At 50.0% G+C, this 26,177-nt stretch overlaps 1 protein-coding gene across 7 annotated transcripts in view; it reads right to left on the reverse strand.

Moving 5' to 3' along the window:
* The window catches only part of RERE (arginine-glutamic acid dipeptide repeats), a 169,535-nt gene that overhangs the window by 91,106 nt on the left and 52,252 nt on the right, over window positions 1-26,177 (reverse strand). For 6 of the 7 annotated variants that reach the window (XM_059866831.1, XM_059866830.1, XM_059866826.1 and 3 more), the window contains exons 2-3: window positions 21,053-21,528; window positions 12,196-12,266 (exon numbers count right to left, since the gene is read on the reverse strand). In XM_059866831.1, coding sequence (XP_059722814.1) covers window positions 12,196-12,266; window positions 21,053-21,383 — 402 coding nt within the window. In that variant the 5' untranslated portion in view covers window positions 21,384-21,528. Of the gene's footprint in view, window positions 1-12,195; window positions 12,267-21,052; window positions 21,529-26,177 lie in introns of those variants that run through there. The other variant, XM_059866832.1, reaches the window with a different exon arrangement.

Here is a 26,177-nt window from a genome sequence, read left to right on the forward strand (position 1 = left end):
ACCGACCTCAGCAGGGGCTGGCAAACAGGGCCACACACAGCCCCACCAAAACCCTGCCCCTGAGGAAGGGGCAGCACCCGGAGAGCTCATCAAGGAAACAAAGCAGCAATCTTCCCAGTGTCAATGTGCAGGAGACGGGGCTGTACTCACCCCGAGGGAATTCCTGACACAGGCTTTAGAGTTTCTCTTTGTGCTTGTATGTAAATCTGGACTAAACAAACATACCCCAAAGCAGCTCCACAGGCTGCAATCTCATCTGAACAGAAAGATTGCAGAGATGCTCTCCATTCATCTGGAAATAGGCAGATATTGAAAACACTAAAATCAGAAATAACTGCACTGAGAATAAACAGGATGCATTTACCTGCTGGAAGAGAAAAAAATCTCAAAGAAGCAGTTGGGAGAGAGATAGAAATAAAAAACAACTTTTCCTGGGTGCTGGGAGTGTGAACATACAGACATGTGGGGTGGTGCATAAGAGAAGCAGCTCTGAACCAGAGAAATGTGGTTTTTAAACCTCTAGCACATCCCACGGCCACCACGTGCACTCTGCTTTGGGCTGCAGTGAACACAGCCAGCCAAGCCAATGCACAACTCCAAAGTTAATCGTTTGTCTTGGGCCACATAATCAGCACAGCATTACAGCTCCAACAAATGAAGCCACTAATAATTCTATTAAAGAAGTCAAGGTGTTAATTCAGTGCCAGGTCCAGCAGCAGAAAGCTCAGAGACCAAGCAGCAGAAAGCACTCAGTCCTCCAGAACTCCAGGTAATTTCCTCCATTACTGGAGGCACTGGATGGAACCCCTCAGAGCCAGACTCAAAGGCTCTGACTCCAGAAGCCTCCTGAGGATGATGATGATGAGGGCTGATGGCTCTCCCTGGCCTGGGCACAAGGATTCACCCCAAGGGAATCAGCACAGCCAGCTCTCCCCAGAGCCACTGGAAACAGGAGGATTCTCTGAGCTACCAGAAATGCAGAAACTGGCAGGGAACCCTACAAAACAGAAAAATGACCAGAAGTCATTCGGGGAATTTGTATAAAACTTGGTTTGATGGTTTAGAGAAAGCTCATGATTTACATCAGCTTCCTTTTACCAAAGAGAATCTTCTCAGAAAGGTTTAAACACTCCCATGACCTCGGCTCTGCAAACTGCCTGTCTTTGGGGAATGGAAGTGTTCGAGACTGTGTAAGCAGCTGAGGAGCTCTGCCTCTCAGTGACACACAAGGCAGGGGAGAAGCCTTTGGATCAATCCTGAAGCCCACATTTCAGCTGCCTGTCTGCAGTTCTGGCCCTGCCATCTCCCTGGGAACCTGCCCCAAAAAGCCCTGGAGCTCCCCGAGTGCTCAGTACCTTGGAAAAGTGAAATGAAATATTCATGCACTGGCAGCAGCAGCACCGACAAATCCAAAGTCATTTCCCAGCACTTGAACTGGTGTAACTGCAGCACTCGTGCCACAAGTGCTTCCCAAGGAGCACACAAGGAATTCCTCTGCAGTGGAAGGCAGCAGCAGCTCCAGCTCCAGCATTTACTGTGCCTGCTGCAAAGGCAGCCATGCTCCAGATGTGCTCCCAGCTGTTTGCTTTACCCAATGTCTTCAGTAACAAACAGCCCCTCGGTTTAATCACCTCCAGATCAGAGACTGGGGATGATATTTCACCACAGTTAATGGATTGTGCAGCTGAAAGGCCCAAACCAGCTCAAACCTCCCAGAGTTGGTGTTCTGAGGGTGCAGCAAAGCCACACCTGAAATCAGGAGCCACTTTTCAGCTATTTCCTCACAAATTTGCCCCAGCTGAGGGAGGGGAGCTCTAAATCCCAGTCCAGGCTGGTGCTCATCCCCCTGGATCAAGAGCCCAGCACAGGCAGAGGGAATTCCTGGGTTTGGGAATGTCCTGGAATACCAACATGGGAAGCACCACAACCCCTCAGAACAGGAAAAGTGGCACCAGATGGCAGCTCCCCTCCTGGAGAAGACCCCTGCCAGTCCCCCCAGGCACAGGCCCTGCTCAAAGCACCCAGCACAGGTCCCTGCAGGTCCCTGAGCCCCCTGCCACTGCCCCTGTGCAGCTGTGCCTGCAGCCTCGGGGTCACACTTATCAAAGACCCAACTGCCTCGGCTTCTCTGCCTCCCTTTTTTTTTTTAAACACGAGGAATATGAAAGCACCCGCTGAAGCTGGTCCTTGTTAGCAGACCCATTTTCATCTCTTTAAACTCAAAGAGAGCAATTCCCTTGAAAACTGTCACAGCATTTTCCCAATCCATAAAGAGGAAGTTCAACAGCCTCGGGTCACTAATCGCAGATACAGAGCATAAATTATCTCCTTCTATTGCACAGCACTGGAACATACACATTCTTTTATCTCACTTATTTGATTCTCCCTACAAACTGAACCTTTTAGACGTGTTTGTAGTCTGAAAAGAATGCTTTACAAACAAAAGGGAAGCACTCTGCTGTTTACACAGCCCTCCTTCCGTGGGGTATATTAATATCCCATCCAGGTGGGTGGACAGAATTGCTTTACACAACACCACAACCTGGCTGTTCTCCCAAAGGAAAAACTTCATTTGAAGTTTAAGAGTTGCTCAGCACGAGTTCGTTGGTCTTAATAATTTTGCATCACTTTTAACCTTAAAATGTGCCAAAGGAGAACTGAAGGGAATACGATTCAAAACCCCCCAGAAGTTCTGCTTAGAAAGCAGAGCAGGATGCTTACACACTGCTAATTTAATTAAAGAGTTATTTTCCTTTCAAATACCCTCTAATGGCCCAAAACGAACTGAGGCTGCTTTAAAAATCAATCACTTTAATCAAAATTACAAGTCCAAATTCTCCATGGGTTAGTGTTCAGTGATTGCAGTGTCAAAAATGCAGATCCATCACAGGCAGGGACCTGTCCCCAGAGGGGACACCGGGGGACAAAACCCAGCCTGAGAGCATCTGAAGCTCTGCCAGGCACAAGGTGGAGCTGACTAGAAGGGTTTTCCTAAGGGGCTCCATCAGTCCCTGGTGAGTCAAAGGGAGATTTTACCTTTCCTGCCCCTCAGGCACAGAACAGGTACCCAAAAAAGGGAGATTTTACCTTTCCTGCCCCTCAGGCACAGAACAGGTACCCAAAAAAGGAGATTTTACCTTTCCTGCCCCTCAGGCACAGAACAGGTACCCAAAAAAGGAGATTTTACCTTTCCTGCCCCTCAGGCACAGAACAGGTACCCAAAAAAGGACATTTTACCTTTCCTGTTCCTCAGGCACAGAACAGGTACCCAAAAAAGGAGATTTTACCTTTCCTGCCCCTCAGGCACAGAACAGGTACCCAAAAAAGGAGATTTTACCTTTCCTGCCCCTCAGGCACAGAACAGGTACCCAAAAAAGGAGATTTTACCTTTCCTGCCCCTCAAGCAGAGAACAGGTACCCAAAAAAGGGAGATTTTACCTTTCCTGCCCCTCAGGCACAGAACAGGTACCCAAAAAAGGGAGATTTTACCTCTCCTGCCACTGAGGCACAGAACAGGTACCCAAAAAAGGGAGATTTTACCTTTCCTGCCCCTCAGGCACAGAACAGGTACCCAAAAAAGGAGATTTTACCTTTCCTGTTCCTCAGGCACAGAACAGGTACCCAAAAAAGGAGATTTTACCTTTCCTGCTCCTCAGGCACAGAACAGGTACCCAAAAAAGGAGATTTTACCTTTCCTGCCCCTCAGGCACAGAACAGGTACCCAAAAAAGGAGATTTTACCTTTCCTGCTCCTCAGGCACAGAACAGGTACCCAAAAAAGGAGATTTTACCTTTCCTGCCCCTCAGGCACAGAACAGGTACCCAAAAAAGGAGATTTTACCTTTCCTGCTCCTCAGGCACAGAACAGGTACCCAAAAAAGGAGATTTTACCTTTCCTGCCCCTCAGGCACAGAACAGGTACCCAAAAAAGGGAGATTTTACCTTTCCTGCCCCTCAAGCAGAGAACAGGTACCCAAAAAAGGAGATTTTACCTCTCCTGCCCCTCAGGCACAGAACAGGTACCCAAAAAAGGGAGATTTTACCTTTCCTGCCCCTCAGGCACAGAACAGGTACCCAAAATAGGACATTTTACCTTTCCTGCCCCTCAGGCACAGAACAGGTACCCAAAAAAGGGAGATTTTACCTTTCCTGTTCCTCAGGCACAGGTGTTCAGAGAGCATGCACACCTTCTCCCCTCCCTGCTCTCTGCCCCTCTCAGCCTGTGCAGCTCCACAGCAGCACTAAAAGCATCACCCACCCCACAGAGCAGTCCCGAGCACGTCCCCAGGGGTGGGACACACTCTGGAATTCAGTGACATTTCTCATCCCTCAAGGAAACCCTTCGGAAGGCAGGAAAACAAGTTTCTCTAATGAATTATCCTCGCAGCTCACCAAGCATAACAATGTGTCTTTGGAGGCTGAGCAGAGGCACAAGAAATCTGACAGTGCTCAAGTAGCCCCCAATGACCAGAGAGAAAATTTCGACTTCAATAATCCTAAAGGTCAGAAGCATTATTAAACATGACAGATGCTCTCACTACTCAACACCAGAGGACATGGCTACATTTATTCCAACTCCATTTTCTCTTGCTACATAAAACCCAGCTAATGTACAATTTGATACTTTTTTTTTCCCCCTAAAAGCCAGAGATAACATTTTTTTTCTGGTATTTTCCAGCTGGCACACAATGATTTATTTAGCACTCAATTATCTCAGCACAGGTGTAGGAAACAGTTTTACCTTGGGTAAGGGGGAGGAAACAAGGCAGGAGAAAGGTAAAATAAAAAGCTAAAGGTGGAGAAGACCACGCTGCCATGACAAAAGGCTTAATGAAATTATAAATATCAGCTCAGGGAAACAGCCCAGGAGCCTTTCCTGGGGGGAATAACCCTCCAGGGCTCCTGTGCCAACAAGCCAGCCATGAGAATTCCAACTGCTGGATGCCAGGTGGGGCAAAAACAAACAGGGCAATCACATTAAAAAGGGGGAAAAAAAACAAAACAACCCCCTGTGGATTATTCTGTGGGGTTTTTTTGTTTGTTTCGGTGTTTTGTGTATTTGTTTGGGGTTTTAATGTAAGGGCTGGATTGCAGAGAGCCAGGCCATATGGGAGGAATGGGGGCAGAGCTGGATGTGAGCCCTCAGAAGCACACAGAGCCTCAAGGTGCAGCTGTAAATGCTCCCTGGGAACAATGCTGCCATCTGCTTTCCACCCCCAAACACCAACGCTGCCTCTCCAAAGGACCCTGATGCAGCTGTGACACAACTCTGCAGCTCTGCAGAACTCCTTCGCTTGCACTGGGGCATTACCCCACCAAGGCCACTCAGAAAAACAACCCCAAAATCCCACAGAAACGTTAAACATCCGCTCACTGACAAAACAATGGCACAGATGAAATGACAGCTCTCAGCCAGGTCTGAGCACAGCATCTCCACACAGCCCTGAGCACCCTGGGAATGCAAAATACGCTGGGTTAGCAGCTCAGAATGGATGGCTCCTGCTCTGCCCTCCTGCCCAAGATGTACAACAGAATAAAAAGAATGTTGCTCTGTATTTCAGCTGAGTCCAGTGAAACTCCAGTGCCCATAAATCCACAGAGCAGCCTCGTGCCTCAGTTCTGAGGCTCACCTGAGAGACACTGCAAATCCCCTGCTAATTTAACAGCCTGAAAGCAGCACTTAGAGAACAGCCTGCCACACAAAAAGAATTTATTTTTACACAGATGTGACAAGCCCAAACCTCACTGTGCAGCACGGCTTAGGATCTGTGTGAGAATTCAAAGTGGCATCTGGGTAATAGCAACAAAAAAAAAAAAAATACACAGAGAGGCATTGTAAAAAGGAGGGGAATTATCAAAATGGATTCATATGCATCTGGAATGATTTCAATACAAAACGCCCAGCAAATCTCCCTGTGCTGCTGACAAATCACCAGCTGAGGTAAATCCCAGATAATGAAACATTGTAAGGAAGGCTCTATTTAATAATTTAGCCCCTGTCAAGGAGTTGGTATTGATTCTTGTTTCCAGCACAGGCAGAGAATGTTATCTGCAGCCTCACGGCTCAGTGACAGCATCAGAGGATTTAATCACAGAGCAGCCCCTGCCATGCCATCCCTAAGTGTCACCTCTGCCTCCCCAGCCTGCACCCACACGTGCCCCGCTGCAGCCACAGCAGCACTTCCATCTGCTGCACATTAGACATAAAAGCCCATCTCATTTGCAGGCTAAATTTTTGATTTTAAATAATTCAGTGCCCCTTCAAAGGCCTCATCTGTCTGGCTCCCGTTAGCGAGGCTGCTCTGGCCCTTCATGGCACACTCAGCTGCTCCAGGCTCGCTCCAGCCTCGCCTTGAAAAGGGTTAGCAGTCATCTGGAGGAAGCAGAAAATCTTTTTTTGCCTTTTTTTGGCCCTAGAAAGAGTGATGGATCTGGAGAAGCAGAGGGAAAAAAAAAAAATCTGTATTAATCAGCATTTTTTCCACACCAAAAAGGAAAGGTCACGCTGCCTCGGAACTGGCCAGGAAAAATTTGCCACAAATTAATTCAGCTGCAGCTCAGGAACAGAACATCAATTCATCTGCAAACAGAATGAGGCTTTTAAATACATAAATGCTTGTGGCTACAGAAACCTCACCCAGATATTTGCATGCAAAACCCCCAGCTCCTGTAACAGTGCAGAGAATAACAGATGTAAACTGAACATGCTTGCTAAAATGCAAGGCCGTATGCAGGAGGAATGCAAAGGAGAGGAAGCACGAGCTGCATAATTTGGAAAAACTAATTTCCCGTGCTTGTTTCCCCTCCTTTATTCCAGGTGAGGTGCAGTCCTTTCCATTTTATAATCCTTGGGATGGGAGCAAAGCGATCCCAGAGGCCCAGGCAGCCAAGGTCATCACAGCCAGATTTTCTATTACAGGGCACCAGCAGCATTTCACAACTGTCTTTTTATGCACTTCTGCCTTTCCATGCAGACTATAAATTGTTACAAGGCCCTGGGGCAATCCAGCTGTATACTCCATTCAAATCAGGCTTCAAGGAGAAAGCTCCACAGTCAGGATGCTTCAATCAAGTAAACACACAGGCACAAAGGGCAACTGCATCACAATTAATACCGTTTCCTTTTGTGTGGCAAATTCAGCGTTTTCCTGGTGTAAAGTTTCCCTCCGATGCTCCCATTCAGAGTGTGGCCATTAGCATTTTAAATGTGACATCAAATTAAGGCGGGATGCAGAAAGCACAAACAGGCTGCTGGAATCCATCTGCTGGTGCTGTTCTGGGTCCCTCAGGAACACAGGAAAACCTTAAAAAGGCAATTTGGGCTCATTTATCCAAGCTGGAAACTCGCACCAGGAAAGGTCTGAGCGGCAGGATGGGAGGGCAGGTCTGCAGCTCTGCTGTGTTTGTAGGAATGCAGAAATAAATGAGAGTAATTGCAGCAATGAGCTGCTCTCAGCTCACCCAGAGCCTGCCTGCAGCAGCTGCCTCTCCTCTGGCTGGCACTGCTCACTCACCCCTGCCTCCCCTGCTTCCTTCCCCACCTCTCCCTTCACCTCCACCTGCTGCCCCAGGGAAAAATGCACCTCAGCTCCCCGGGTGAGAGTCCCAGTGCTCCTGTCCCTGGGTCCCCTTCCCCTCCAGGCTGAGCTGGAGCTGCTGCTGCCAGCAGAGCCACCAGAGCTCACCTGAGCTCCCCCAGACCAGCACAGCCTCCCTGGCACAGCCTCCAGAGCTCACCTGAGCTGCTCCAGGACATTCCCAATCCATTCCCAGACCAGCAGAGCTCACCTGAGCTCCCCCAGACCAGCCCAGGCTCCCCGGCCCAGCTCACTCTCAGGCAATCCCACCTCTGCCAAACTCCACAATTCAGTGAACTTCTCCCACTCTGATCTCTCAGATAAAGCCCTTTTCTTCCCTCAGACATGGCTCTGCACTACTTTTGATATTTAAATTGAGCCTTAATCAAAGCTGGATCCGCATGGGTTTAGAGGCACTACATAATTAATAAATTCCTATCTGAAATGTAATTACTGCTGTGGTAGCACACATTTAAAGGCAACAGCTGGCTGTTCAGGTGGGGAAGGCACTTTGATTGGGATAAAACAATCCTGTAACCAACACTGCAGGGCTTTTTGCTCACAGCCACTCCTGAGGCAGCTCCAGCAGGGACACCCAGAGCTTGGACACTTCCCTGGCTGAGCTCTGTGCAGAGAGAGCTTTGCTGGGATCCTGAAGGATGCACAGGAACATTCCTGATGGATTTCCCATCACAGCAGGCTCCCTAAAGCAGCTTTCATTTCTGTATCTGAGGTGTGGGGTTATAAAATGTCCCTTCACCCACTGGGTGCACACAGGAACTGAATTTCTGCACACTTCTGGGACTTTCTCACACCAGTCACTCAGCCGAGTTTTAATTGTGTGTTTTCATCAGCCAGAAGTAATCACAATCTACATTTTCATTAAGATAAAGAGAATGGACAGAATTTTAGGACTTGTTAACCACAAACAGAGAGATAAAAGGAAATTTCACTGTTTATAATTCTTTGTATTACAATCAGTGTAAACTACAAAAGAAAGACATTAAATACTACTATCTAATTAAAAAACCCTTTAGCTCTGAAGCCATACCCTCAGCCTGAAGAAAATACAAATCTGTTTCTTCAAATGGCCTGATCTGAAGGGGAATTCAGTGAGAATTTCCACTTTCAAAACACAGCACTCTTCAATTAAAAGGGAATTTCTGACAGAGGGACTTGTTTCCTTCTGGGTGGAAGGAAGCAGAAGGTGCTGGGTGTGAATGACAAACAGGACTGGCTGAGCACATCCTTTGCCATCTCCCCCAGGAATTCCAGGTGCCACTCTTGTGCCAGAAGCTCAGGAGAGCCAAGTGATTTGGGCCAGAGCTCAGAGCCCACAACATCAGGGCCAGCAGCTGCAGCCGGGCTGAGGGACATGGGAGGAGTGAAGGTTGGATCAGTTTGGGAGAAATGAGCACTGAGGGGAGGTGGAGCAGCACTGGATCCTCCTCTCCTCTCCTCAGGGCTGCAGACACCTCCCAGCCCAAAGAGGGCTCAGCCAGCCCTGCCCTGCTGCCTGGCCTTTGATCAGGTATTTGTAGCACCACAGAGCATTTAAGGAATACTTTGTCAAGCCTGAGGATTTTTAACATGTTTGACTGGTGCCAAATGAAAATGAAGGAGAAGCATGCTTCCCTAACTTCCTGATGAATAGGAAATGGGGATTTCTGACAGCAGCAGGCTGCTGTGGGAACAGCTGCACTGTTAAAAATGCACTGGTGCTGCTGCAGAACGAAGGGAAAAGAGCAGACTAACATCCAGGAGACAACTCCTGATGTAAACAACCTGAACATTTTCCACAGAAAAAAAATAATCAGAGAAACTTATGTTTTAGTAATGCACCAGAGCATTTACTGCTTCCATTGCATGGATCTGCCTGTGTAATTTAAAGCCCAAGCTGTAAGATTGTTCTGGAACAGAAACACCCAGAGCAAGCAAAGCCTGAAGCCCAAGTTAAGGATCCCACTTTCACCATCCTGAAAACATTTTCCTCCTTTTGCTCAACAGGCAATGCCAGGAAAGTATTAAAGCCACATCACTCTGCCCCTTCACAGGCTTTCTCCAGCTTCCCAATTACATTTTGCTGTTTCCTTTTTTAAAAAACAACACTTTTAAAGTCACTGACATTGTCAGCTCCACAGGACAGCCTTAAACTGGAGAAAGAAGTGCTCCCCAAGGGAAAAACAAGGTACAGAAGTTGCTTTAAAGCCAATCATGACCTTGCATAATCCAGATTTCCAGGAGACCACTTGAAGCCAAGCACTGGCTCAGCTGCCCCAATAGGAGGGAGAGCAAATATTGAGTATGAGCAATGAAGGAGGAGCTGATAACCAAGAAAAACATGTAGGCAACAGAGCAAACTCAGATTGAATCCTGCCTCACCACAGCTTGTTCCTAATCAAAGTCCTCAAGAATAATCTGGTCTTGAATCCTGAAAGAGGATAGCATTAATCCAAAGAAAATGAACTAGCACCAAAAAGAGATTAATAAAATGTTCTGGGACACAGACAGCACAGAATAACCCAATCAGTAGAGAAAAAAAAATCATCCACTGCCTTTTTTTTAAATACAGACAACTATCTCATACTCTTCTGAGAGACACCAGCAATTTCACTCTTAAAACGTTTTAAGCTCAATAATTCAAAGGGTGAAGCGAAGCCAACAAAGAAAAGCAGTGATGGATGTCACACCTCCTCACCTGCCCTGCCACCCCACCCTTCTGAGCAGAGGAACAGGAAGCTGCACTTTTACCAGCCAGCACTCACACATTTCAGTGCTGCAGGGCAAAAACCAACCAGTGGATTCCCAGAGAACTGCTCCAAGTTCTGCAAAATTCCAAACAAAACGCAAAGCATCACAGTGATCCTGGTCCAGCAAGGACATCCTGCTTTCAGTGGGTCACCTTTACCTCCCTCTCATTTTTAAAACATAACTTTATGTTCCTGGTTTTGTCAGTAAAGCACCCCCATCAGCTCCTGCACCCAGAACCAGGGGAAGCACAAGGTAAGGCTCACACACTCAGCCAGAAACTTCTATTTTGTGCCAACCAACACATGATGGATTTAATTAGCAGGTGACATTTCAAAGCTGTTGACTTTAACTCTCCTGCTTCACTTGACATATTTCGCTGAAGGGAAAACAAGGCTGTTTTCCTGTTGGTGTCTCACACTGGAAGAGAAATCAAGTGTCCTTTCCATGCTCATCCTCCCTCTCCCCCAACAGGAAAATCAACAGCCACACACACACTGGGGATTTGGCTTTGCTGGTATAATCAGCATCCACAGGGCTTTGGTTTTGTCATTTATACAAGTTCCTTTTATGCATTATGTCAGTAAGAAAAATTAAATTAACAGAGGAATTCAAGAACTCTGAGCAGGCAAAAGTAAACGTGGAACAGAGACACTGTTTCCATGCCAAAAATGATGCAGAACTGCCCAGCAGCCCCGGTGCCAAGTCCTTTGTGTGCTGAAAACACAAGTGAAGACAAAACACCTCAAAAGCATCTGAAGGTACCAAAGCTGCAATTGCCTGAGCTGAAATGAGTGGCCCAGCCCCAGAGGCTGCAGCTTTGGTTCACCTGCTGAGCAATGCCTGCAGCTCAGCAGAACCCACAGGAACTGCAACCCAGGCAGACCCAAAGCAGCTCTGAGGGGCAGGAGGGGCCCAGGGGCACTGCAAAGCCAGGGACTCCCCAAAAACAGGGGGAGCAAAGAGGGAAGGAGCCCACGAGTGCCCAGCACCAGCAGGGACATCAGCAGAGGAAGGAGGGAAGGAAGGAAGGTCGGTTTACTCTGACAGCAGCAGCCTGGGTGATCCATGCCTGTGCACAATACATTGATAAGGAGAGTTTATTATCTGCTCAGCACTTCAATACAGCAGCCAGGAGCAGCAGGAACAAACTCCCAGAGGTGCCCAAAGGTCCTGCTCACAGAACTCTGCCAGGTGCCAGCCCTGTGCCCTGGCTGGGGGCAGCTCCTGCTGCAGCCAGGGGGGACAGGGGGACAGGCTGAACCTCAGGGGGGACAGGCTGAACCTCCAGGGGGGACAGGGGGACAGGCTGAACCTCCAGGGGGACAGGCTGAACCTCCAAGGGGACAGGCTGAACCTCCAGGGGGACAGGCTGAACCTCCAGGGGGGACAGGCTGAACCTCCAGGGGGGACAGGCTGAACCTCCAAACCCTGCTCTGCTTTGTTCTTGCTCAGTTCCCTGCCTTCTCACTGCTAGAGAATGAAGTGCTAGCAGCTCTTCAATGTTATTTTCTGTTTCTCCCCATTGAAGTGGCCACCCTGGGAGTGTCCCCCCAGCCCACGGGCAGCAGAGATGCAGAGGCTGCCACGAGCCAGCCCTCATCCCACAGCTGTGCTGGAGAAGGCACAGCCAAACTGAACTTCCTGAGCCCCAATTTCCCCACAACACAACCCAAAGTTGAGGTTTCTGTTCAGCTGGACACGCCAGGGATCACAGCCTGAGCTCCTGAGGCTGCCCAAAGACAGAGCTGGGCTTTAGTAAAAACCAGCTCCTGGCTCGGAGGGTAAAGCTTCACTCACAGACCAGGCTAAGAACCATCCCCCCGGAGCCTGGGGCAGGGGAAAGGAGGAGAGGTGAAAATGTTCCTTACCAGTTTGAAGTCTTGAATGCTGCAGATGAAATAGGGCGTGTTCGGCCGGCGGCTTTCGATATAAACGCAATCTTTAAAAACACAAGATTTTACAATAATGGGCATTAACTTCTGTGCCTCCAAGAAAGAGCATAACAACAGGATAAATTCAAATACAGCTTAGACTTTGAAAGAGCCACCATTGCATTTGCATATTGTGTAATTTATTCTGAGCGTGATCTAAAAATAGAAACTATTTATGATGATAAATAAGGGAATTAACTGCACAAAAATTAACTTTGATTTGAATAGACATTTTGCTAGGAAAACAAAAAGAAAGGAATTTAAAGACCACTCTGGATGGAGTTAATAACAATGACCAGGTCACAGCCTGTGAACCAGACCAAAATAAGAGAGGAAAGTAATCAGATTTTTCGTGGTCAGCTTGCCATTAAGAACGGAGCACCAACATATTTTCTCTTCTAATTGTGAAGAAAACCAAGGCAACCAATCACAGAGGAAACACAGCAAACTTAAATTAGATTTACCTCAGGGAAGGCCTGCGCTTTCTCGAATTACATTTGACAAGACAGAAACACAGTAATTATTTCTGTTTGCTTTTGACAACTGCGCTCTCCGAGGCTGCTGTAACACAAGGTCTGTTGTGTTCCAAACAGTCTTGGCAACAACTACAACAAAAGCAGTGCCCTCGGAATGAAAACACGGCAGGGATGGGAGAGAAGGGCCTGATTAATGATCCTGACCTTGGAGCTCAGCAAACTCTCACTCAGAACAGAAAGAACAGCAACTGTTGAACAGAACAGTTGCTGAACAGAAAGATGCCAAGCCCAAAGCCAAGCCCATACTGAAAGGAACGTCCTGGTGACCCCTCTGACACACAGATAAGGAGCTGCTGCTCAAAACACAGCAGGGACAACAAACTCCACTGCCCTGGGAGGGATTTCCCATGGGCTTTCTGGGTTTCCACAGAAAACCTCCAGAGTCTCAGAGTTCTGTAAGACACATTTCAAATCCAGCTCACTGGGAAGCTCCAGCAATTCCATCACATCTGAGCACTCCCAAAGCCCTGGTTATCAGGAATTGCTCCAGCAATTCCAGCACATCCCAGCATCCCCACAGCCCTGGCCATCCCAGATTTCCTGGCTGACCAGGAATTGCTCCAGCATCCCCACAGCCCCGTTATCCCAGATTTCCTGGCTGACCAGGAATTGCTCCAGCATCCCCACAGCCCCGTTATCCCAGATTTCCTGGCTGACCAAGAATTGCTCCAGCAATTCCAGCACATCCCAGCATCCCCACAGCCCTGGCCATCCCAGATTTCCTGGCTGACCAGGAATTGCTCCAGCAATTCCAGCCCATCCCAGCACTCCCACAGCCCCATTATCCCAAATTTCCTGGCTGACCAGGAATTGCTCCAGCAATTCCAGCCCATCCCAGCATTCCCACAGCCCCATTATCCCAGATTTCCTGGCTGACCAGGAATTGCTCCAGCAATTCCAGCCCATCCCAGCATTCCCACAGCCCTGTTATCCCAGATTTCCTGGCTGGCCAAGGCTGCAGTCCCTGCTCAGGACCAGCTGGACCATCCATGCACATCCTGCTCCTCCAGAGCCCCTGGGGGACTCACTGGCACTGAGAGAGATCCACTCACACACAGCACCATCACTTGCCAGATCTTTTGTTTTATTTTCCCCTTGGTATGTGGGCTGTGCAAGCCTCATTTTCCAGAGTTTGACCAGGCAGCAGGCAGAACCAGCCCAGCATCCCTGAGAAATGGCTGGCACAGAGTGAGGGGCTGTGGCACCTCCTGTGGATAAAAACTCACTCTGGGTTGCACTGAGGGAGGCACTGCTGGCTGCCTGCCCAGCCCAAAACAATGATGACATCCAGGTACAAGGCTCCAAAGCACCACAGGCCAGGCAGATAAGAAAAACAAGTTTATCCAGGTGCACAGCAATGCTGGGGATGATAGGAACTCAAAAGATGCCCCTCAGAAAAGGAGAATATTCCCAGAGGCACTCACATCAGCCACCCAAAACTCAGACAAGTTCAACAGCTGATGTGCTCAGTCTCTGAGTTTAGCAATGACAGAGCAGAAAATGCTCTGATAGGAAATTAACAAAAATAAAAATAAAAATAAAAGGGCTTTCCATACGCTTTGCAAAGCAGAGTAAGGAAATGCTGAGTGCCCTGCACAGCCCCTGGATTCCCTGCCAGCCTGAGCCAGGAGAGCATTGCTCACTTCCCCATCTCGTGTCAAACGTCCCACTGGAGATGAAGCATTTCCCTGACACATGGCACAGAGTCACTCTGCCTGTGGGCTCCTGACACTCACCAGATGTGCCCTACTTCTCAAGGGTTACATTCATATTCCCACACTAAAAGCTGCTTTTAAAATTAGAGCTTCAGTGCACGGACCTAACAAATTCTCTTGAAAAGCACCCAGCCAGCTCCATTTTCTGAACCTTTAGCAGCCTAAGTGCTGCAGGTTTTGTAGTAACCATCCTCACAATTAGAATCCTTTCATGTTTATCCTAATGAGTCAACACTTCCATCATCCAAGGAACAAAGCCACGGGCTCTCTGCACAGCACACACTTCCACAGGGAGGCCATTCCTTGAAAGCCTGTGTCAAGGAATGATCTACAATCCCTCCCCACCAGGTCTCAGCAGCCACAGCTCACTCTGCATGTGTGTACAGCCGTGTGTAAACTCTGAACTCGAGCTGTGGCACCAGCAGGGGAAGGATATTTTCTCTCCTGAATTAAGGAATATTTACATTCCTCATCCTGGTGCCTGAAATGAAAAGGCTCAGTGGTCCCAGAGCCCTGTGCCAGCCCCTGAGGCAGCCTGAGCTGGCAGCCCTGGCCCCTTCTGCAGAAACTGCTCTGAGCCAGAGCCAGTGGGAGCTCAGGACCCTCACAGGTGCTCCAGGTTAAATTCCAGCACCCCCAGAACAGGGAAATGTGAATTGGGTTAAATGCCAGCACCCCCAGAACAGGGAAATGTGAATAGGGTTAAGTGCCAGCAGCCCTCAGCACCCCAGAACAGTGAAATGTGAATTGGGTTAAATGCCAGCAGCCCTCAGCACCCCAGAACAGTGAAATGTGAATTGGGTTAAATGCCAGCACCCCCAGAACAGTGAAATGTGAATTGGGTTAAATTCCAGCAGCCCTCAGCACCCCCAGAACAGGGAAATGTGAATTGGGTTAAATTCCAGCACCCCCAGAACAGGGAAATGTGAATAGGGTTAAATTCCAGCAGCCCTCAGCACCCCAGAACAGGGAAATGTGAATTGGGTTAAATTCCAGCAGCCCTCAGCACCCCAGAACAGTGAAATGTGAGCAGGAGCAGGGTGCCAGCAGTCACAGATCATTAATGAGCAAGAGGTACCTCCCAAAGGATCAGAATCAACATTTACAGCCCTCAGTGGGTTTAAAGGCTGAAATGTGAACTTGCCTGCACCCCAGGCTCAGGAGAAGTGCCAAGCCCTTGCAAACAAAGGTCAGCACTGACACAAACCTGCAGCAGCAGCAGCAGCAGCAGCAGTGCATTGGGAAGGGGCTCAGGGACAAACCCACAAGGCAGCCAGGGGGGCTGGCACTGCCAAACCTGTGCTGGGGCTCCAGCAGCATGCCCACCCACAGGTGGGAGCTGGGCACTCCCAGGTGGGAGCTGGGCACCCACAGGTGGGAGCTGGGCACCCACAGGTGGGAGCTGGGCATCCCCACTCACAGGTGGGAGCTGGGCATCCCCACTCACAGGTGGGAGCTGGGCACCCACAGGTGGGAGCTGTGCATCCCCACTCACAGGTGGGAGCTGTGCATCCCCACCCACAGGTGGGAGCTGGGCATCCCCACTCACAGGTGGGAGCTGGGCATCCCCACTCACAGGTGGGAGCTGGGCACTCCCAGGTGGGAGCTGTGCATGCCTCTCCTCCCCCCGTGGCTGACAACAAACAAATTGCCAGGCTGATCTTTCAGTGGCACTTCCTGCTGAGCAGATTTCAGGCAGCACTGCTGGCTCCTTGTCAGGGAACCAGGAGCTGCTCTGCAATAAATGGCTCAACCAATTTACTGTGTTCATTTGAAGCTCACAGGAGTATTCCCAGGGCCTGGACTATAGTTCTTATTTGGCAAATGATTTTATTATAAACCGGTATCATAGTGAATCCATTTTCTTTAAGGGGTTTTGCTGCTGTTTAATGGACTGTCAGTATAATTTAGATTTCATCTATTTAAACTCATTCAAGCCTGGCTCCTGATTGTACAATAAATGGAACATATTTCTATTCAACAAAATTAATGACAGCTAATTGTACTCTGCAGTTCCCAATTTCATAAAAGCAACTGTTCTGCAGCTCAGGCCCCCAGCTACATCATTTCCCACACCAATTATTTTCCTGCACTTTTCAAGCATGTCCACAACACTGCACAGCTCTCCCTGTAAGGTGCATCCACACATGCTTCATTGACAGATCTGTACAAAGCAAACACCTTTTCACCCAAGTTGTGTCCCCAAAATGCCACACTGCCAGCAAAGCCCCCGTGGCTGCTCAGCCCCCACCTCCTGCCAGGGCTCCTCCTGCCTCGGAGGTGTTTTTTCAATTAAGCACATGAAAAGGGAGGAGGGGTGGGAACAAGAATCCAGGCTGATAAAAGAAATTAATGAAATAACCAGTTAGTCTGAAACTTGTCCTCTAGCCCAGATAAGCTTTGCTGCACGTGTGCCTGTCCTAACTGGCTTTTCCTGCCCTTTTAGGGCCACAGGAAACCTTTGCTGGAGGTGCCAGACTTGCCCCAGTGCTCCTCAGAGATGTCTCACAAATCCCCATGGAAACCCCTCCTGCCTCCCAGAGCTCCTCAGGGACAGTGGGGGGACACGAGGACAAGCAGACCAAACCTGCACCACAGGACTGCAGGACCTCACTGATTTATTCCAAACAGCCTCGAGCACACCAAGAGAGCTCAGGAACCTCTGCTGCCCCCAAGGCCACCCCCAACACCAAGTGGGGCTCCTGAGCTCCCTCCCTTTGTGTCCCTAGGAGAGCTGGTGTGACACACCTCACCTCACCAGCGTGGGGATGGGCTTTATCTGTGCACCCCAAAGCAGAACACATGGCAGCATTTCCCATTTCCCCTGGCTGGTCAGGCAGAGCCCAGCCATGTCAGAGCAGGAAAATGAGATGTGCCACTGCAGGGCAGCTGCCCTCCCCAGCCCCAGCCCCTCCTGCAGGCTCAGCAGGCACTCCAGCCTCTCACCTGCCTCACCTCCTGCCCAAGGGCTGCCTGTGCAGCCACTGATGGCACTGCAGCAACAGAGCCCCACAAATCCCTCGAATTCCTGCAGATCCTTTTAAATGGTTCTACGTAGGCAAAGCAAGCAATATTGTCCCCAGCTCCAGGTGACAGTCACCTGCTCTGCCAGGCTCCAAACCAAGCCAGACTGAACCCAGCAGCACCAGTATCCTCAGCACCCATCCCGTGGCTTTCATTCAATCCCAGCCCTTCCTGAGGTGGGTTTGGGCACAAGCCAGGGACATAGAGGGGATCAGTCTGCATGAGAAAGATCATTTCATGCTGATTTTCCTTCCCTAACTGAAATCCAAGAGGAGAAAAAAAAAATAACTCCCAGTTTTAACACAACTCTCTTTCACTGCCATCTCCCTAGGCTAGGGAAGCCTAAAGCAAATTTGAATATCCACTGTGCAACAAAAATGAATGCCACTCCAACAGGCAATGTGACAACAGCAAGGTGAGAACTGCAAGGGAAAGAAGAAGGAAAACCCCAGAGAGCAGATCTGGAAGGAAATGGGAGGGAGGGTGTGGAAGCTGAGAGGACAGATGGGGAACTGGGCCAACAAGCTTTTAGGCTAGGCCTGTGTGATTCCAGCAAAGCAGAGAAGATTAATTGCAAAGTGTTGTCTAAGCCCCACTCAATTCTTTTTAATACATTATTTAAAGCTGTGCACGCATTCATTATATCTATGCAAATTAATAAGAGCAGTTTTACATGGTAACAATACAGTGAAACCTTTCACTCGAAAAAAACTCAATGATCTTGATTATCTGTTTATTTACAGTTTATTTGCTATTACTCCAGTACAGCTGCTGAGCTCAGCACAGGAAAAAAAGCAGAATTAAGTGCTGGATTAAGTACTCTACAGCAATGGGGTAAACACAGAATGAGATTTTAACCAAGAAGTGCAGACCTTGAACTTTCATCCACGTCAGATGAGAGCACTTAAGAGAAAGAATCAAATGATTGGAAAGGATTTCCACTCCTTAAAGCCCAGAAGATGTAAGCTGAAGATAGTTATCCCTCCTGCACACACCTTTAATTTTCATCTTTCTAATCCTTGCTGTGTCTCATTAATTTAAACTCTCTAATCCCTCTTAAAATTTCTGCAATTTTCACCCTTAACCACAAATACATCTCCCTGTATGTAAGGAGCTGGAAGAGCTCCTTCTGCAGTGGATGCTCACATTGGTTTAGAACACCTCCAGCACAGGGATGTGGATCCAAGATCTCACTCCTGACAAGAAATTCCCTTTAAAATCAAATTTACAAATGGGTGTATTCAGCTCAGGTTCCAGCCACGCCCAGGTCTCTCCAGAGCTGAGCTCAGGTCTGTTCTCATCACTCTCAGCAGTTTCCAAGACAAGTTTTCCAACAGCACAGAGAGCCAACACAACAGAAAAGTTTCACTGCCAGGGTACATCTCTTCTGCTGATTACTATTAACAAAATGTAAAATTTCATAAGCAGGGTTTAAGTTACAGAACAGCTACAAAATATCCCCACTATCACCAACAGCATGGCTCTCCTTGCTCCTTCCCTGGACAGCCTCCTCCAGATCAGCACAGCCACTGCTCCATCCTCCCACGGATAAAACTGACACCACAAACTGATTTCCCATCTTCATTTTAAGCAAACTCTTTTTGCAATAAAGCCAGTGTATCACATTGTACTCCTGGGCCCACACAACAGCTGTTCTCAACAGATTCTGAATTATTTTTCATCCTCTGACACTGAAAATAAGATTGCCACCAAAGCTGACGCTTCCGCAGACTCCCAGCTGCCCCTGCTGAAAAACAAATATTCCTGACACCAAGGCAAAAGCAGCTCCTTTGCAGTGATGGATGAAACGAGCTGAAACTGAAGCACTCCAAGAGAGAAGCTGTTCTGACTAATGCTGGTGGAGTAAGAGCAAACCAGAGTGCTCAGGGCTCCCGTGGGAGGAGGAGGAGGAGGAGGAGGATGGAACTCAGCACGTCCCAGCCGGACCTGCCCCACGCACAGCACCAGCACCTGGGCACTCCCAGCCACTCAAACTGCAGCAGCACCTCAAACATCCCCAGCTGAGCCAGGAGACTGCTGGAGCTGAGCTGAGCAGCTCCCCAAGGAAAGCCAGAGGGGATCTGACCTCCCTGGCTCCCCACTTCCAGCCTGAATCCATCTGTGCTTTGCCCCAGCAGTGTCACTGCAGGATATCGACCTGCCAGGGCCCCTGAGCAGTGCTGCCAGCAGAGCAGCCTGACACGACCCCACACTGGGGGGAACACACTCCAGGCAGCACTCTGAGTGCTCTGCACACACACAGGGAGGCCTGGACTCACAAATGGGACCTGGGGAATCTCATTTCAAGGGCAGTCTGAAAAAACATTCCCTGTCAGCAGCCACAGGTTAGACCTCGACACCTTCCACGAGAGCCTAAAAACTCCCTGTGAACTTGGAGGGAATTGAGAGGCACATCCAAGGCATGCAGAGCACACTGCAAGCTGCTGCTGCTGTGCCCAGACACCCCTGATCCCAACGCTGCTCTGCCCAACAGCTGGGCACAGCACAGCCAGGAAGGAGGGCTGAAACCAGTGCCAGAGCAGCTCTGAGCTCCTCCCTCCTCTGGGTCCTGTTTCCCAGAGCAATCAGAGATTCCCAGAAAAGCTTGCCAGGAAGGCTGAGGATGGATCCCCCCAGCTCAGGGCAGGTCTCGCTCCAAAGTGGGAGTGAAGCATTTAATGCCTTTTCCAATTTAGTTTCCAACCTCCCAGGGACAGAGATTCCACGTGATACACAGACAATTCATGCAGCAGAAAGCAAAAAGGGTGGCTCTTTTCCAGAGGGGAGCTAAGTTCCTTCCCACAAACCAGATACCACGAGATACAGCCAGGAGCTTTCCATGCACACCCACATCTGCCTGCAAGGACAAGGCTGCAGCCTCCCCCAGGACAGGGGCAAAATTCCAGTCCCCAGGAGCAGCCCCCAGGAGCAGCCCCCAGGACAGGGGCAATTCCAGCCCCCAGGAGCACTCTGAGCCCTCAGGAGTAGCACCCAGGACAGGGGTACGGGTAATTCTGGTTCCCAGGAGCAGCCCCCAGGACAGGGGCAATTCCAGCTCCCAGGACAGGGGTAAGGGTAACTCCAGTCCCCAGGAGCACTCTGAGCCCCCAGGACAGGGGCAATTCCAGCCCCCAGGACAGGGGTAAGGGTAACTCCAGTCCCCAGGAGCACTCTGAGCCCCCAGGACAGGGGCAATTCCAGCTCCCAGGAGTTACAGGAGCACAGGGAGCAGTCCTGGGCCACCAGAGCCAGCACCAAATGAGCCAGATGGAACTTTGGGGTGATGGAACTCTAGGCTGATGGAACTTTGGGGTGACTGATGGAACTTTGGAACTCTGGGGTGACTGATGGAACTCTGGGGTGACTGATGGAACTCTGGGGTGACTGATGGAACTCTGGGGTGACTGATGGAACTTTGGAACTCCAGGGTGACTGATGGAACTCTGGGGTGCCCGATGGAACTCTGGGGTGCCCGATGGAACTCTGGGGTGCCCGATGGAACTCTGGGGTGCCCCTTACCTCCAGGCCTGTACACCACGTCATCCTCGGTGATGAAGGACGTGATCTCGCCGTTGTCGGTTCTCTCGTAGCGCGATTTCTTCTTGGGGGGTTTCTTCTTGCTCTTCTTGGCCGACTCCTCGGTGGTGGCACTGTTGTTGTCGTTGTCCTCGTCCTCGCTGTGCTCGCTCTCGGCGTAGTTCTTGGCGCCTCCCTCCAAGGTGCAGCTGCGCCGCGGCCGCGAGCTCTCGCTCTCGCGCGCCTTGTCGCGCTTGTCGCGCTCCTTGTCCCGCTCCCGGTCCCTGTCCCTGTCCTTCTCCTTCTCTTTGTCCTTCTCCTTGTCCGCTGTCATGATTCGCCACGTGCCTTCTTCTGTCCTCTCACGGCTGGGCCTCCGTGAAAGGTAGACAGTGAGCCTGGGCTTCAGTCTTCTGAATTTCTCACGCAAAGCCAGGAAAAATTCAACCACTCCGACAACCCCGGCGTTTTAAAAGGTTCTTGAAGAGGTGAGGGGAGAGAAAGAGGGAAAAGCCCAAGTTAGTATTGCAAATTCCTTCAATTTCTTAAGATAAAAATTAAAACCGAATAAAACCCCACATCCTAAAGCAATTCGGTGTGGAAAGCACGAGCAGCAAAATACAAAGCAGCCTTCTGAAGACTTCCAGCCACTGTAGAAATCATTTCTGTGAAATGTTTGAAGCTACCTCCATCCCCAAAAAAGATCCCTCAATGCCTAAAACAATTCTTCAGCTTGCTGCAGACACGTAATAACTTCTGGGAGGGGAGTGCCCGCTGAGAACTGGTACCACTTTCTGGCTGGAGCTAACAGGGAGCGTGCCAGTGCCAAAACCAAAACCCAGCAAACATTTAGGAGAGGACAAGTGCAAAGAGCCCCCAGCTCTCCTCTGGAAGCAAATGAGGGAGTTCAGCAAATGGCAGAACTGCTCCACATCTCACCACCACTCACAAGCCGTGCCCTACAAAGCTGGTACAGGGTAAGGGATGCCATCTGCCACTTCCAGGGCAATCTGTCAGCAAGTCCTGCCCCTACCCTGCTTTGCCAAAAATAGAGCTAACCTGTAATCCACAGATTACAGGAATTAATTAATTGAAACCAAACCAAACCACAGTAGTTACAACAGCACTAATGAAATCTGCTTTTCCATATATAAAAACAGGACCTTTCATGAAAGGAGGGTATTTCAAAAAGGAGGCACACAACTCACAAAGGTAAATTATCTTTTTTTTTCCCCTAATTCACCAATAATGCTGAAGCTGCCCACATCCAGTTCCTCAGTTTCCAGGAAGCTACAACATGGTGCAACTCAGAATTACCCCAGGGTGTAGGATGTCTGAAAGGCAGGGACCTGAGAACATTGACTGTTCATGCATCAGGCTTTTCAAACCACATCAGAGAAGGAAAAAGGCTGGTTTGATTTTTGAGAAGTCAGCTGAGGAGTCCCTGATCCCGTGCACTGGAAATTCCTTCAGCCCTGCACGGAGCTCAGCCCTCAATGTTCCTGTCCCTGCTGCTCCTCGGAGCAGTGGGAGCAGCAGAAGAGACACACAGGAGAGAGGGACAGACAGACAGGAGGGAGGGACAGACAGACAGACAGGAGGGAGGGACAGACAGACAGACAGGAGAGAGGGACAGACAGACAGACAGGAGAGAGGGACAGACAGACAGACAGGAGAGAGGGACAGACAGACAGGAGAGAGGGACAGACAGACAGGAGAGAGGGACAGACAGACAGGAGGGAGGGACAGACAGACAGACAGGAGAGAGGGACAGACAGACAGGAGGGAGGGACAGACAGACAGGAGAGAGGGACAGACAGACAGACAGGAGAGAGGGACAGACAGACAGGAGGGAGGGACAGACAGACAGGAGGGAGGGACAGACAGACAGGAGAGAGGGACAGACAGACAGGAGAGAGGGACAGACAGACAGGAGAGAGGGACAGACAGACAGGAGAGAGGGACAGACAGACAGACAGGAGAGAGGGACAGACAGACAGACAGGAGAGAGGGACAGACAGACAGGAGGGAGGGACAGACAGACAGGAGGGAGGGACAGACAGACAGGAGGGAGGGACAGACAGACAGGAGGGAGGGACAGACAGACAGGAGGGAGGGACAGACAGACAGGAGGGAGGGACAGACAGACAGGAGGGAGGGACAGACAGACAGACAGGAGAGAGGGACAGACAGACAGGAGAGAGGGACAGACAGACAGACAGGAGAGAGGGACAGACAGACAGGAGGGACAGACAGACAGACAGGAGGGACAGACAGACAGACAGGAGGGACAAATGGCTTCTGCTGCTGCTGCAGTGAGGCTGTGCCTGGGCTCAGGACGGAAATGAAGGCAGGGAGGCAGGGATGCTGTTTGCTCTGCCCCCAGCAGCTCTGACAGCTCCCAGGGGATGGGATGGAACTGATGGCAGGGGAGAACACCTCGGTGAGCCTGCCAGGGAATGCTGAGAGCCTGCAGGGATCCAGGAAGAAACCTCCTACACTTCCAGAGGGGAGGGAATTCCCCAGCAGCAAAGCTTGGGTTATTTCTATTGCTGCTCACAGCAAGATCACCTCAGCGAAAGGATCACACCCCTCTTTGGCACAACTGCAGCACAAGCACCTTCCTTGGACTGGCAAGTGCAAAATGTCCTTTTTTTTCCCCCTTGAAATCGTTTCCAATTTAAAAAATCCCCATCAGTCACCATTTCATTATTGAGGATGGGTAGTAAATGACAGAAGGAGCAAGTCTGAAACCTGGCCAGCTCCAGGGCTTCTCCTTGAAGCCTCAGGATGAAGAGCTAAGAAGATGCCAACCACCCCACGCCTCTAAACTTAGAGGCAAAATGATTTTAAAGTTCCTGTCTCAAGGACAAAAAAAAAGTTGATCAGTAAGTGATGGATAATGCAACCTGATTTATTTCACCTGCACCTGAAACCCTCTGCTTTGTGCAAGTCTGGAGGAGCCAGAGCTGTGCACACAACTCTGAGAAAGCCCCAATGCCAGTGCAGGCTGCTCCTTGCTGAACTGCCACTGGAAGGACACGGCAGGTGCAGCAGTGGAGCCTGTCCTGAGAGCACAGCAAACCCTGGCAGCCTGCGGGGGGAAGCACTCCACACAAGCCCTGCAGGGCTTTTGTTACAATTACTACGGGGATCCTTTTTCCTGGGTTTATTTTCTTTGCACAACACAGTTCTGCAGAGAGGAGTAACACTGAATAAACAAACACCACGTTCAGATTATTTCATTTACTGGAGGGCTGGGCAAGAAGCAGTGTGTGCCACGCTTTGCTCAGCCTGTTCATCTGTGAAATTTCCACTCCAATGGCCACTTTCCTCCCAGCTCCCATTTCAGGGCATCCCATAAAAAATAATTTTCACAGCCATTGCTTTCCTACGTAAATATATCACATTTCCAAGTCGATTTCACTCCAAATACTCAACTTCAAAAGATTTGGCAGGATTCAGCGAACATCACCGTGAAGCACTGACTACTTTGTCTAAGAATAAAGCAGCTCCAGAACTTCCAGAGTAGCTGTACCAGGAAAAACCCACATCTCACACATTCCTTCTTCACCCACCACAGAACAGGAAGCTGCTCCAAACTCTTTACCAAGATGTGAGCACTGTGAAAAGTCCTCTGCTGACTCGACAGCAGTCACCAATCCAGCTGCTGAGTGGGCTGAGCACCTGTGCCACTCTCTGTGCAAGGAGGAATGAACAGGGAACCCCAAAGGAGGAATGCACAGGGCACCCCAAAGCAGGAATGCACAGGGCACCCCAAAGCAGGAATGCACAGGGCACCCCAAAGGAGGAATGCACAGGGCACCCCAAAGCAGGAATGCACAGGGCACCCCAAAGGAGGAATGCACAGGGCACCCCAAAGCAGGAATGAACAGGGCACCCCAAAGGAGGAATGAACAGGGCACCCCAAAGCAGGAATGGACAGGGCACCCCAAAGAGGAATGCACAGGGCACCCCAAAGAGGAATGCACAGGGCACCCCAAAGAGGAATGCACAGGGCACCCCAAAGCAGGAATGCACAGGGCACCCCAAAGCACCAGGACAGAGGGCACAGGGCACCCCAAAGCAGGAATGAACAGGGCACTCCAAAGCAGGAATGAACAGGGCACCCCAAAGGAGGAATGCACAGGGCACCCCAAAGAGGAATGAACAGGGCACCCCAAAGCACCAGGACAGAGGGCACAGGGCACCCCAAAGCAGGAATGAACAGGGCACTCCAAAGCAGGAATGCACAGGGCACCCCAAAGCAGGAATGCACAGGGCACCCCAAAGCAGGAATGAACAGGGCACCCCAAAGCAGGAATGAGCAGGGCACCCCAAAGAGGAATGAACAGGGCACCCCAAAGAGGAATGCACAGGGCACCCCAAAGCAGGAATGCACAGGGCACCCCAAAGCAGGAATGCACAGGGCACCCCAAAGCAGGAATGCACAGGGGCACCCCAAAGCACCAGGACAGAGGGCACAGGGCACCCCAAAGCACCAGGACAGAGGGCACAGGGGCACTGGGAGCTTTCCCTGCTCCCTGCAGAAGCCTGGCCTGACCCAGCCCTGGGCAGCAATCACACAGATGTTGGATTTGGGACTAGGGCAGCACTAAAATCTGCACTGGGGCTGGCCAAGCTCTGACCCTTGGCTTTCTGGGCATTTTCCCTGGCAGCTGCTCCTGTCCCCCTGCCCCAGCCTGGGCACAGCACCAGGGGCTGCAGGCAGTCACTGCCTTGGGGGGAAATTCCCTCTCCTCCACAGGGAATTCATCCAGGGAACAGCCATGGAAGCCCAAAGGCAACAACCACTTCACAACAGCTGAGTGTGCCTCACAAAGGAGAGGGGGAGCAGCCCCTGCCCATTATTTGCTCAATGAAAGTTGGAAAAAGTGAGGAAAGACGTTAATTTCACTGCAATCACACCCTAAGATCTTTTGTTGTTATTTTCTAACTGGAGCCTCAGGACATGGCCATCTCAAGAAGTTCATTACAAGCACTCTCTTTATCTCCACCCACTCTGCTCTCAGACTTGCAAGGTCTTTTTTATCCTGAATTGTTTAGAGATCAAACACGAGCCAAAAATGTGTTTGCAGAGTTACTCACCAAATTCTCCTATTCTCTG

This window comes from Haemorhous mexicanus, chromosome 23, assembly GCF_027477595.1.
Source record: "Haemorhous mexicanus isolate bHaeMex1 chromosome 23, bHaeMex1.pri, whole genome shotgun sequence".
Taxonomy (NCBI): domain Eukaryota; kingdom Metazoa; phylum Chordata; class Aves; order Passeriformes; family Fringillidae; genus Haemorhous; species Haemorhous mexicanus.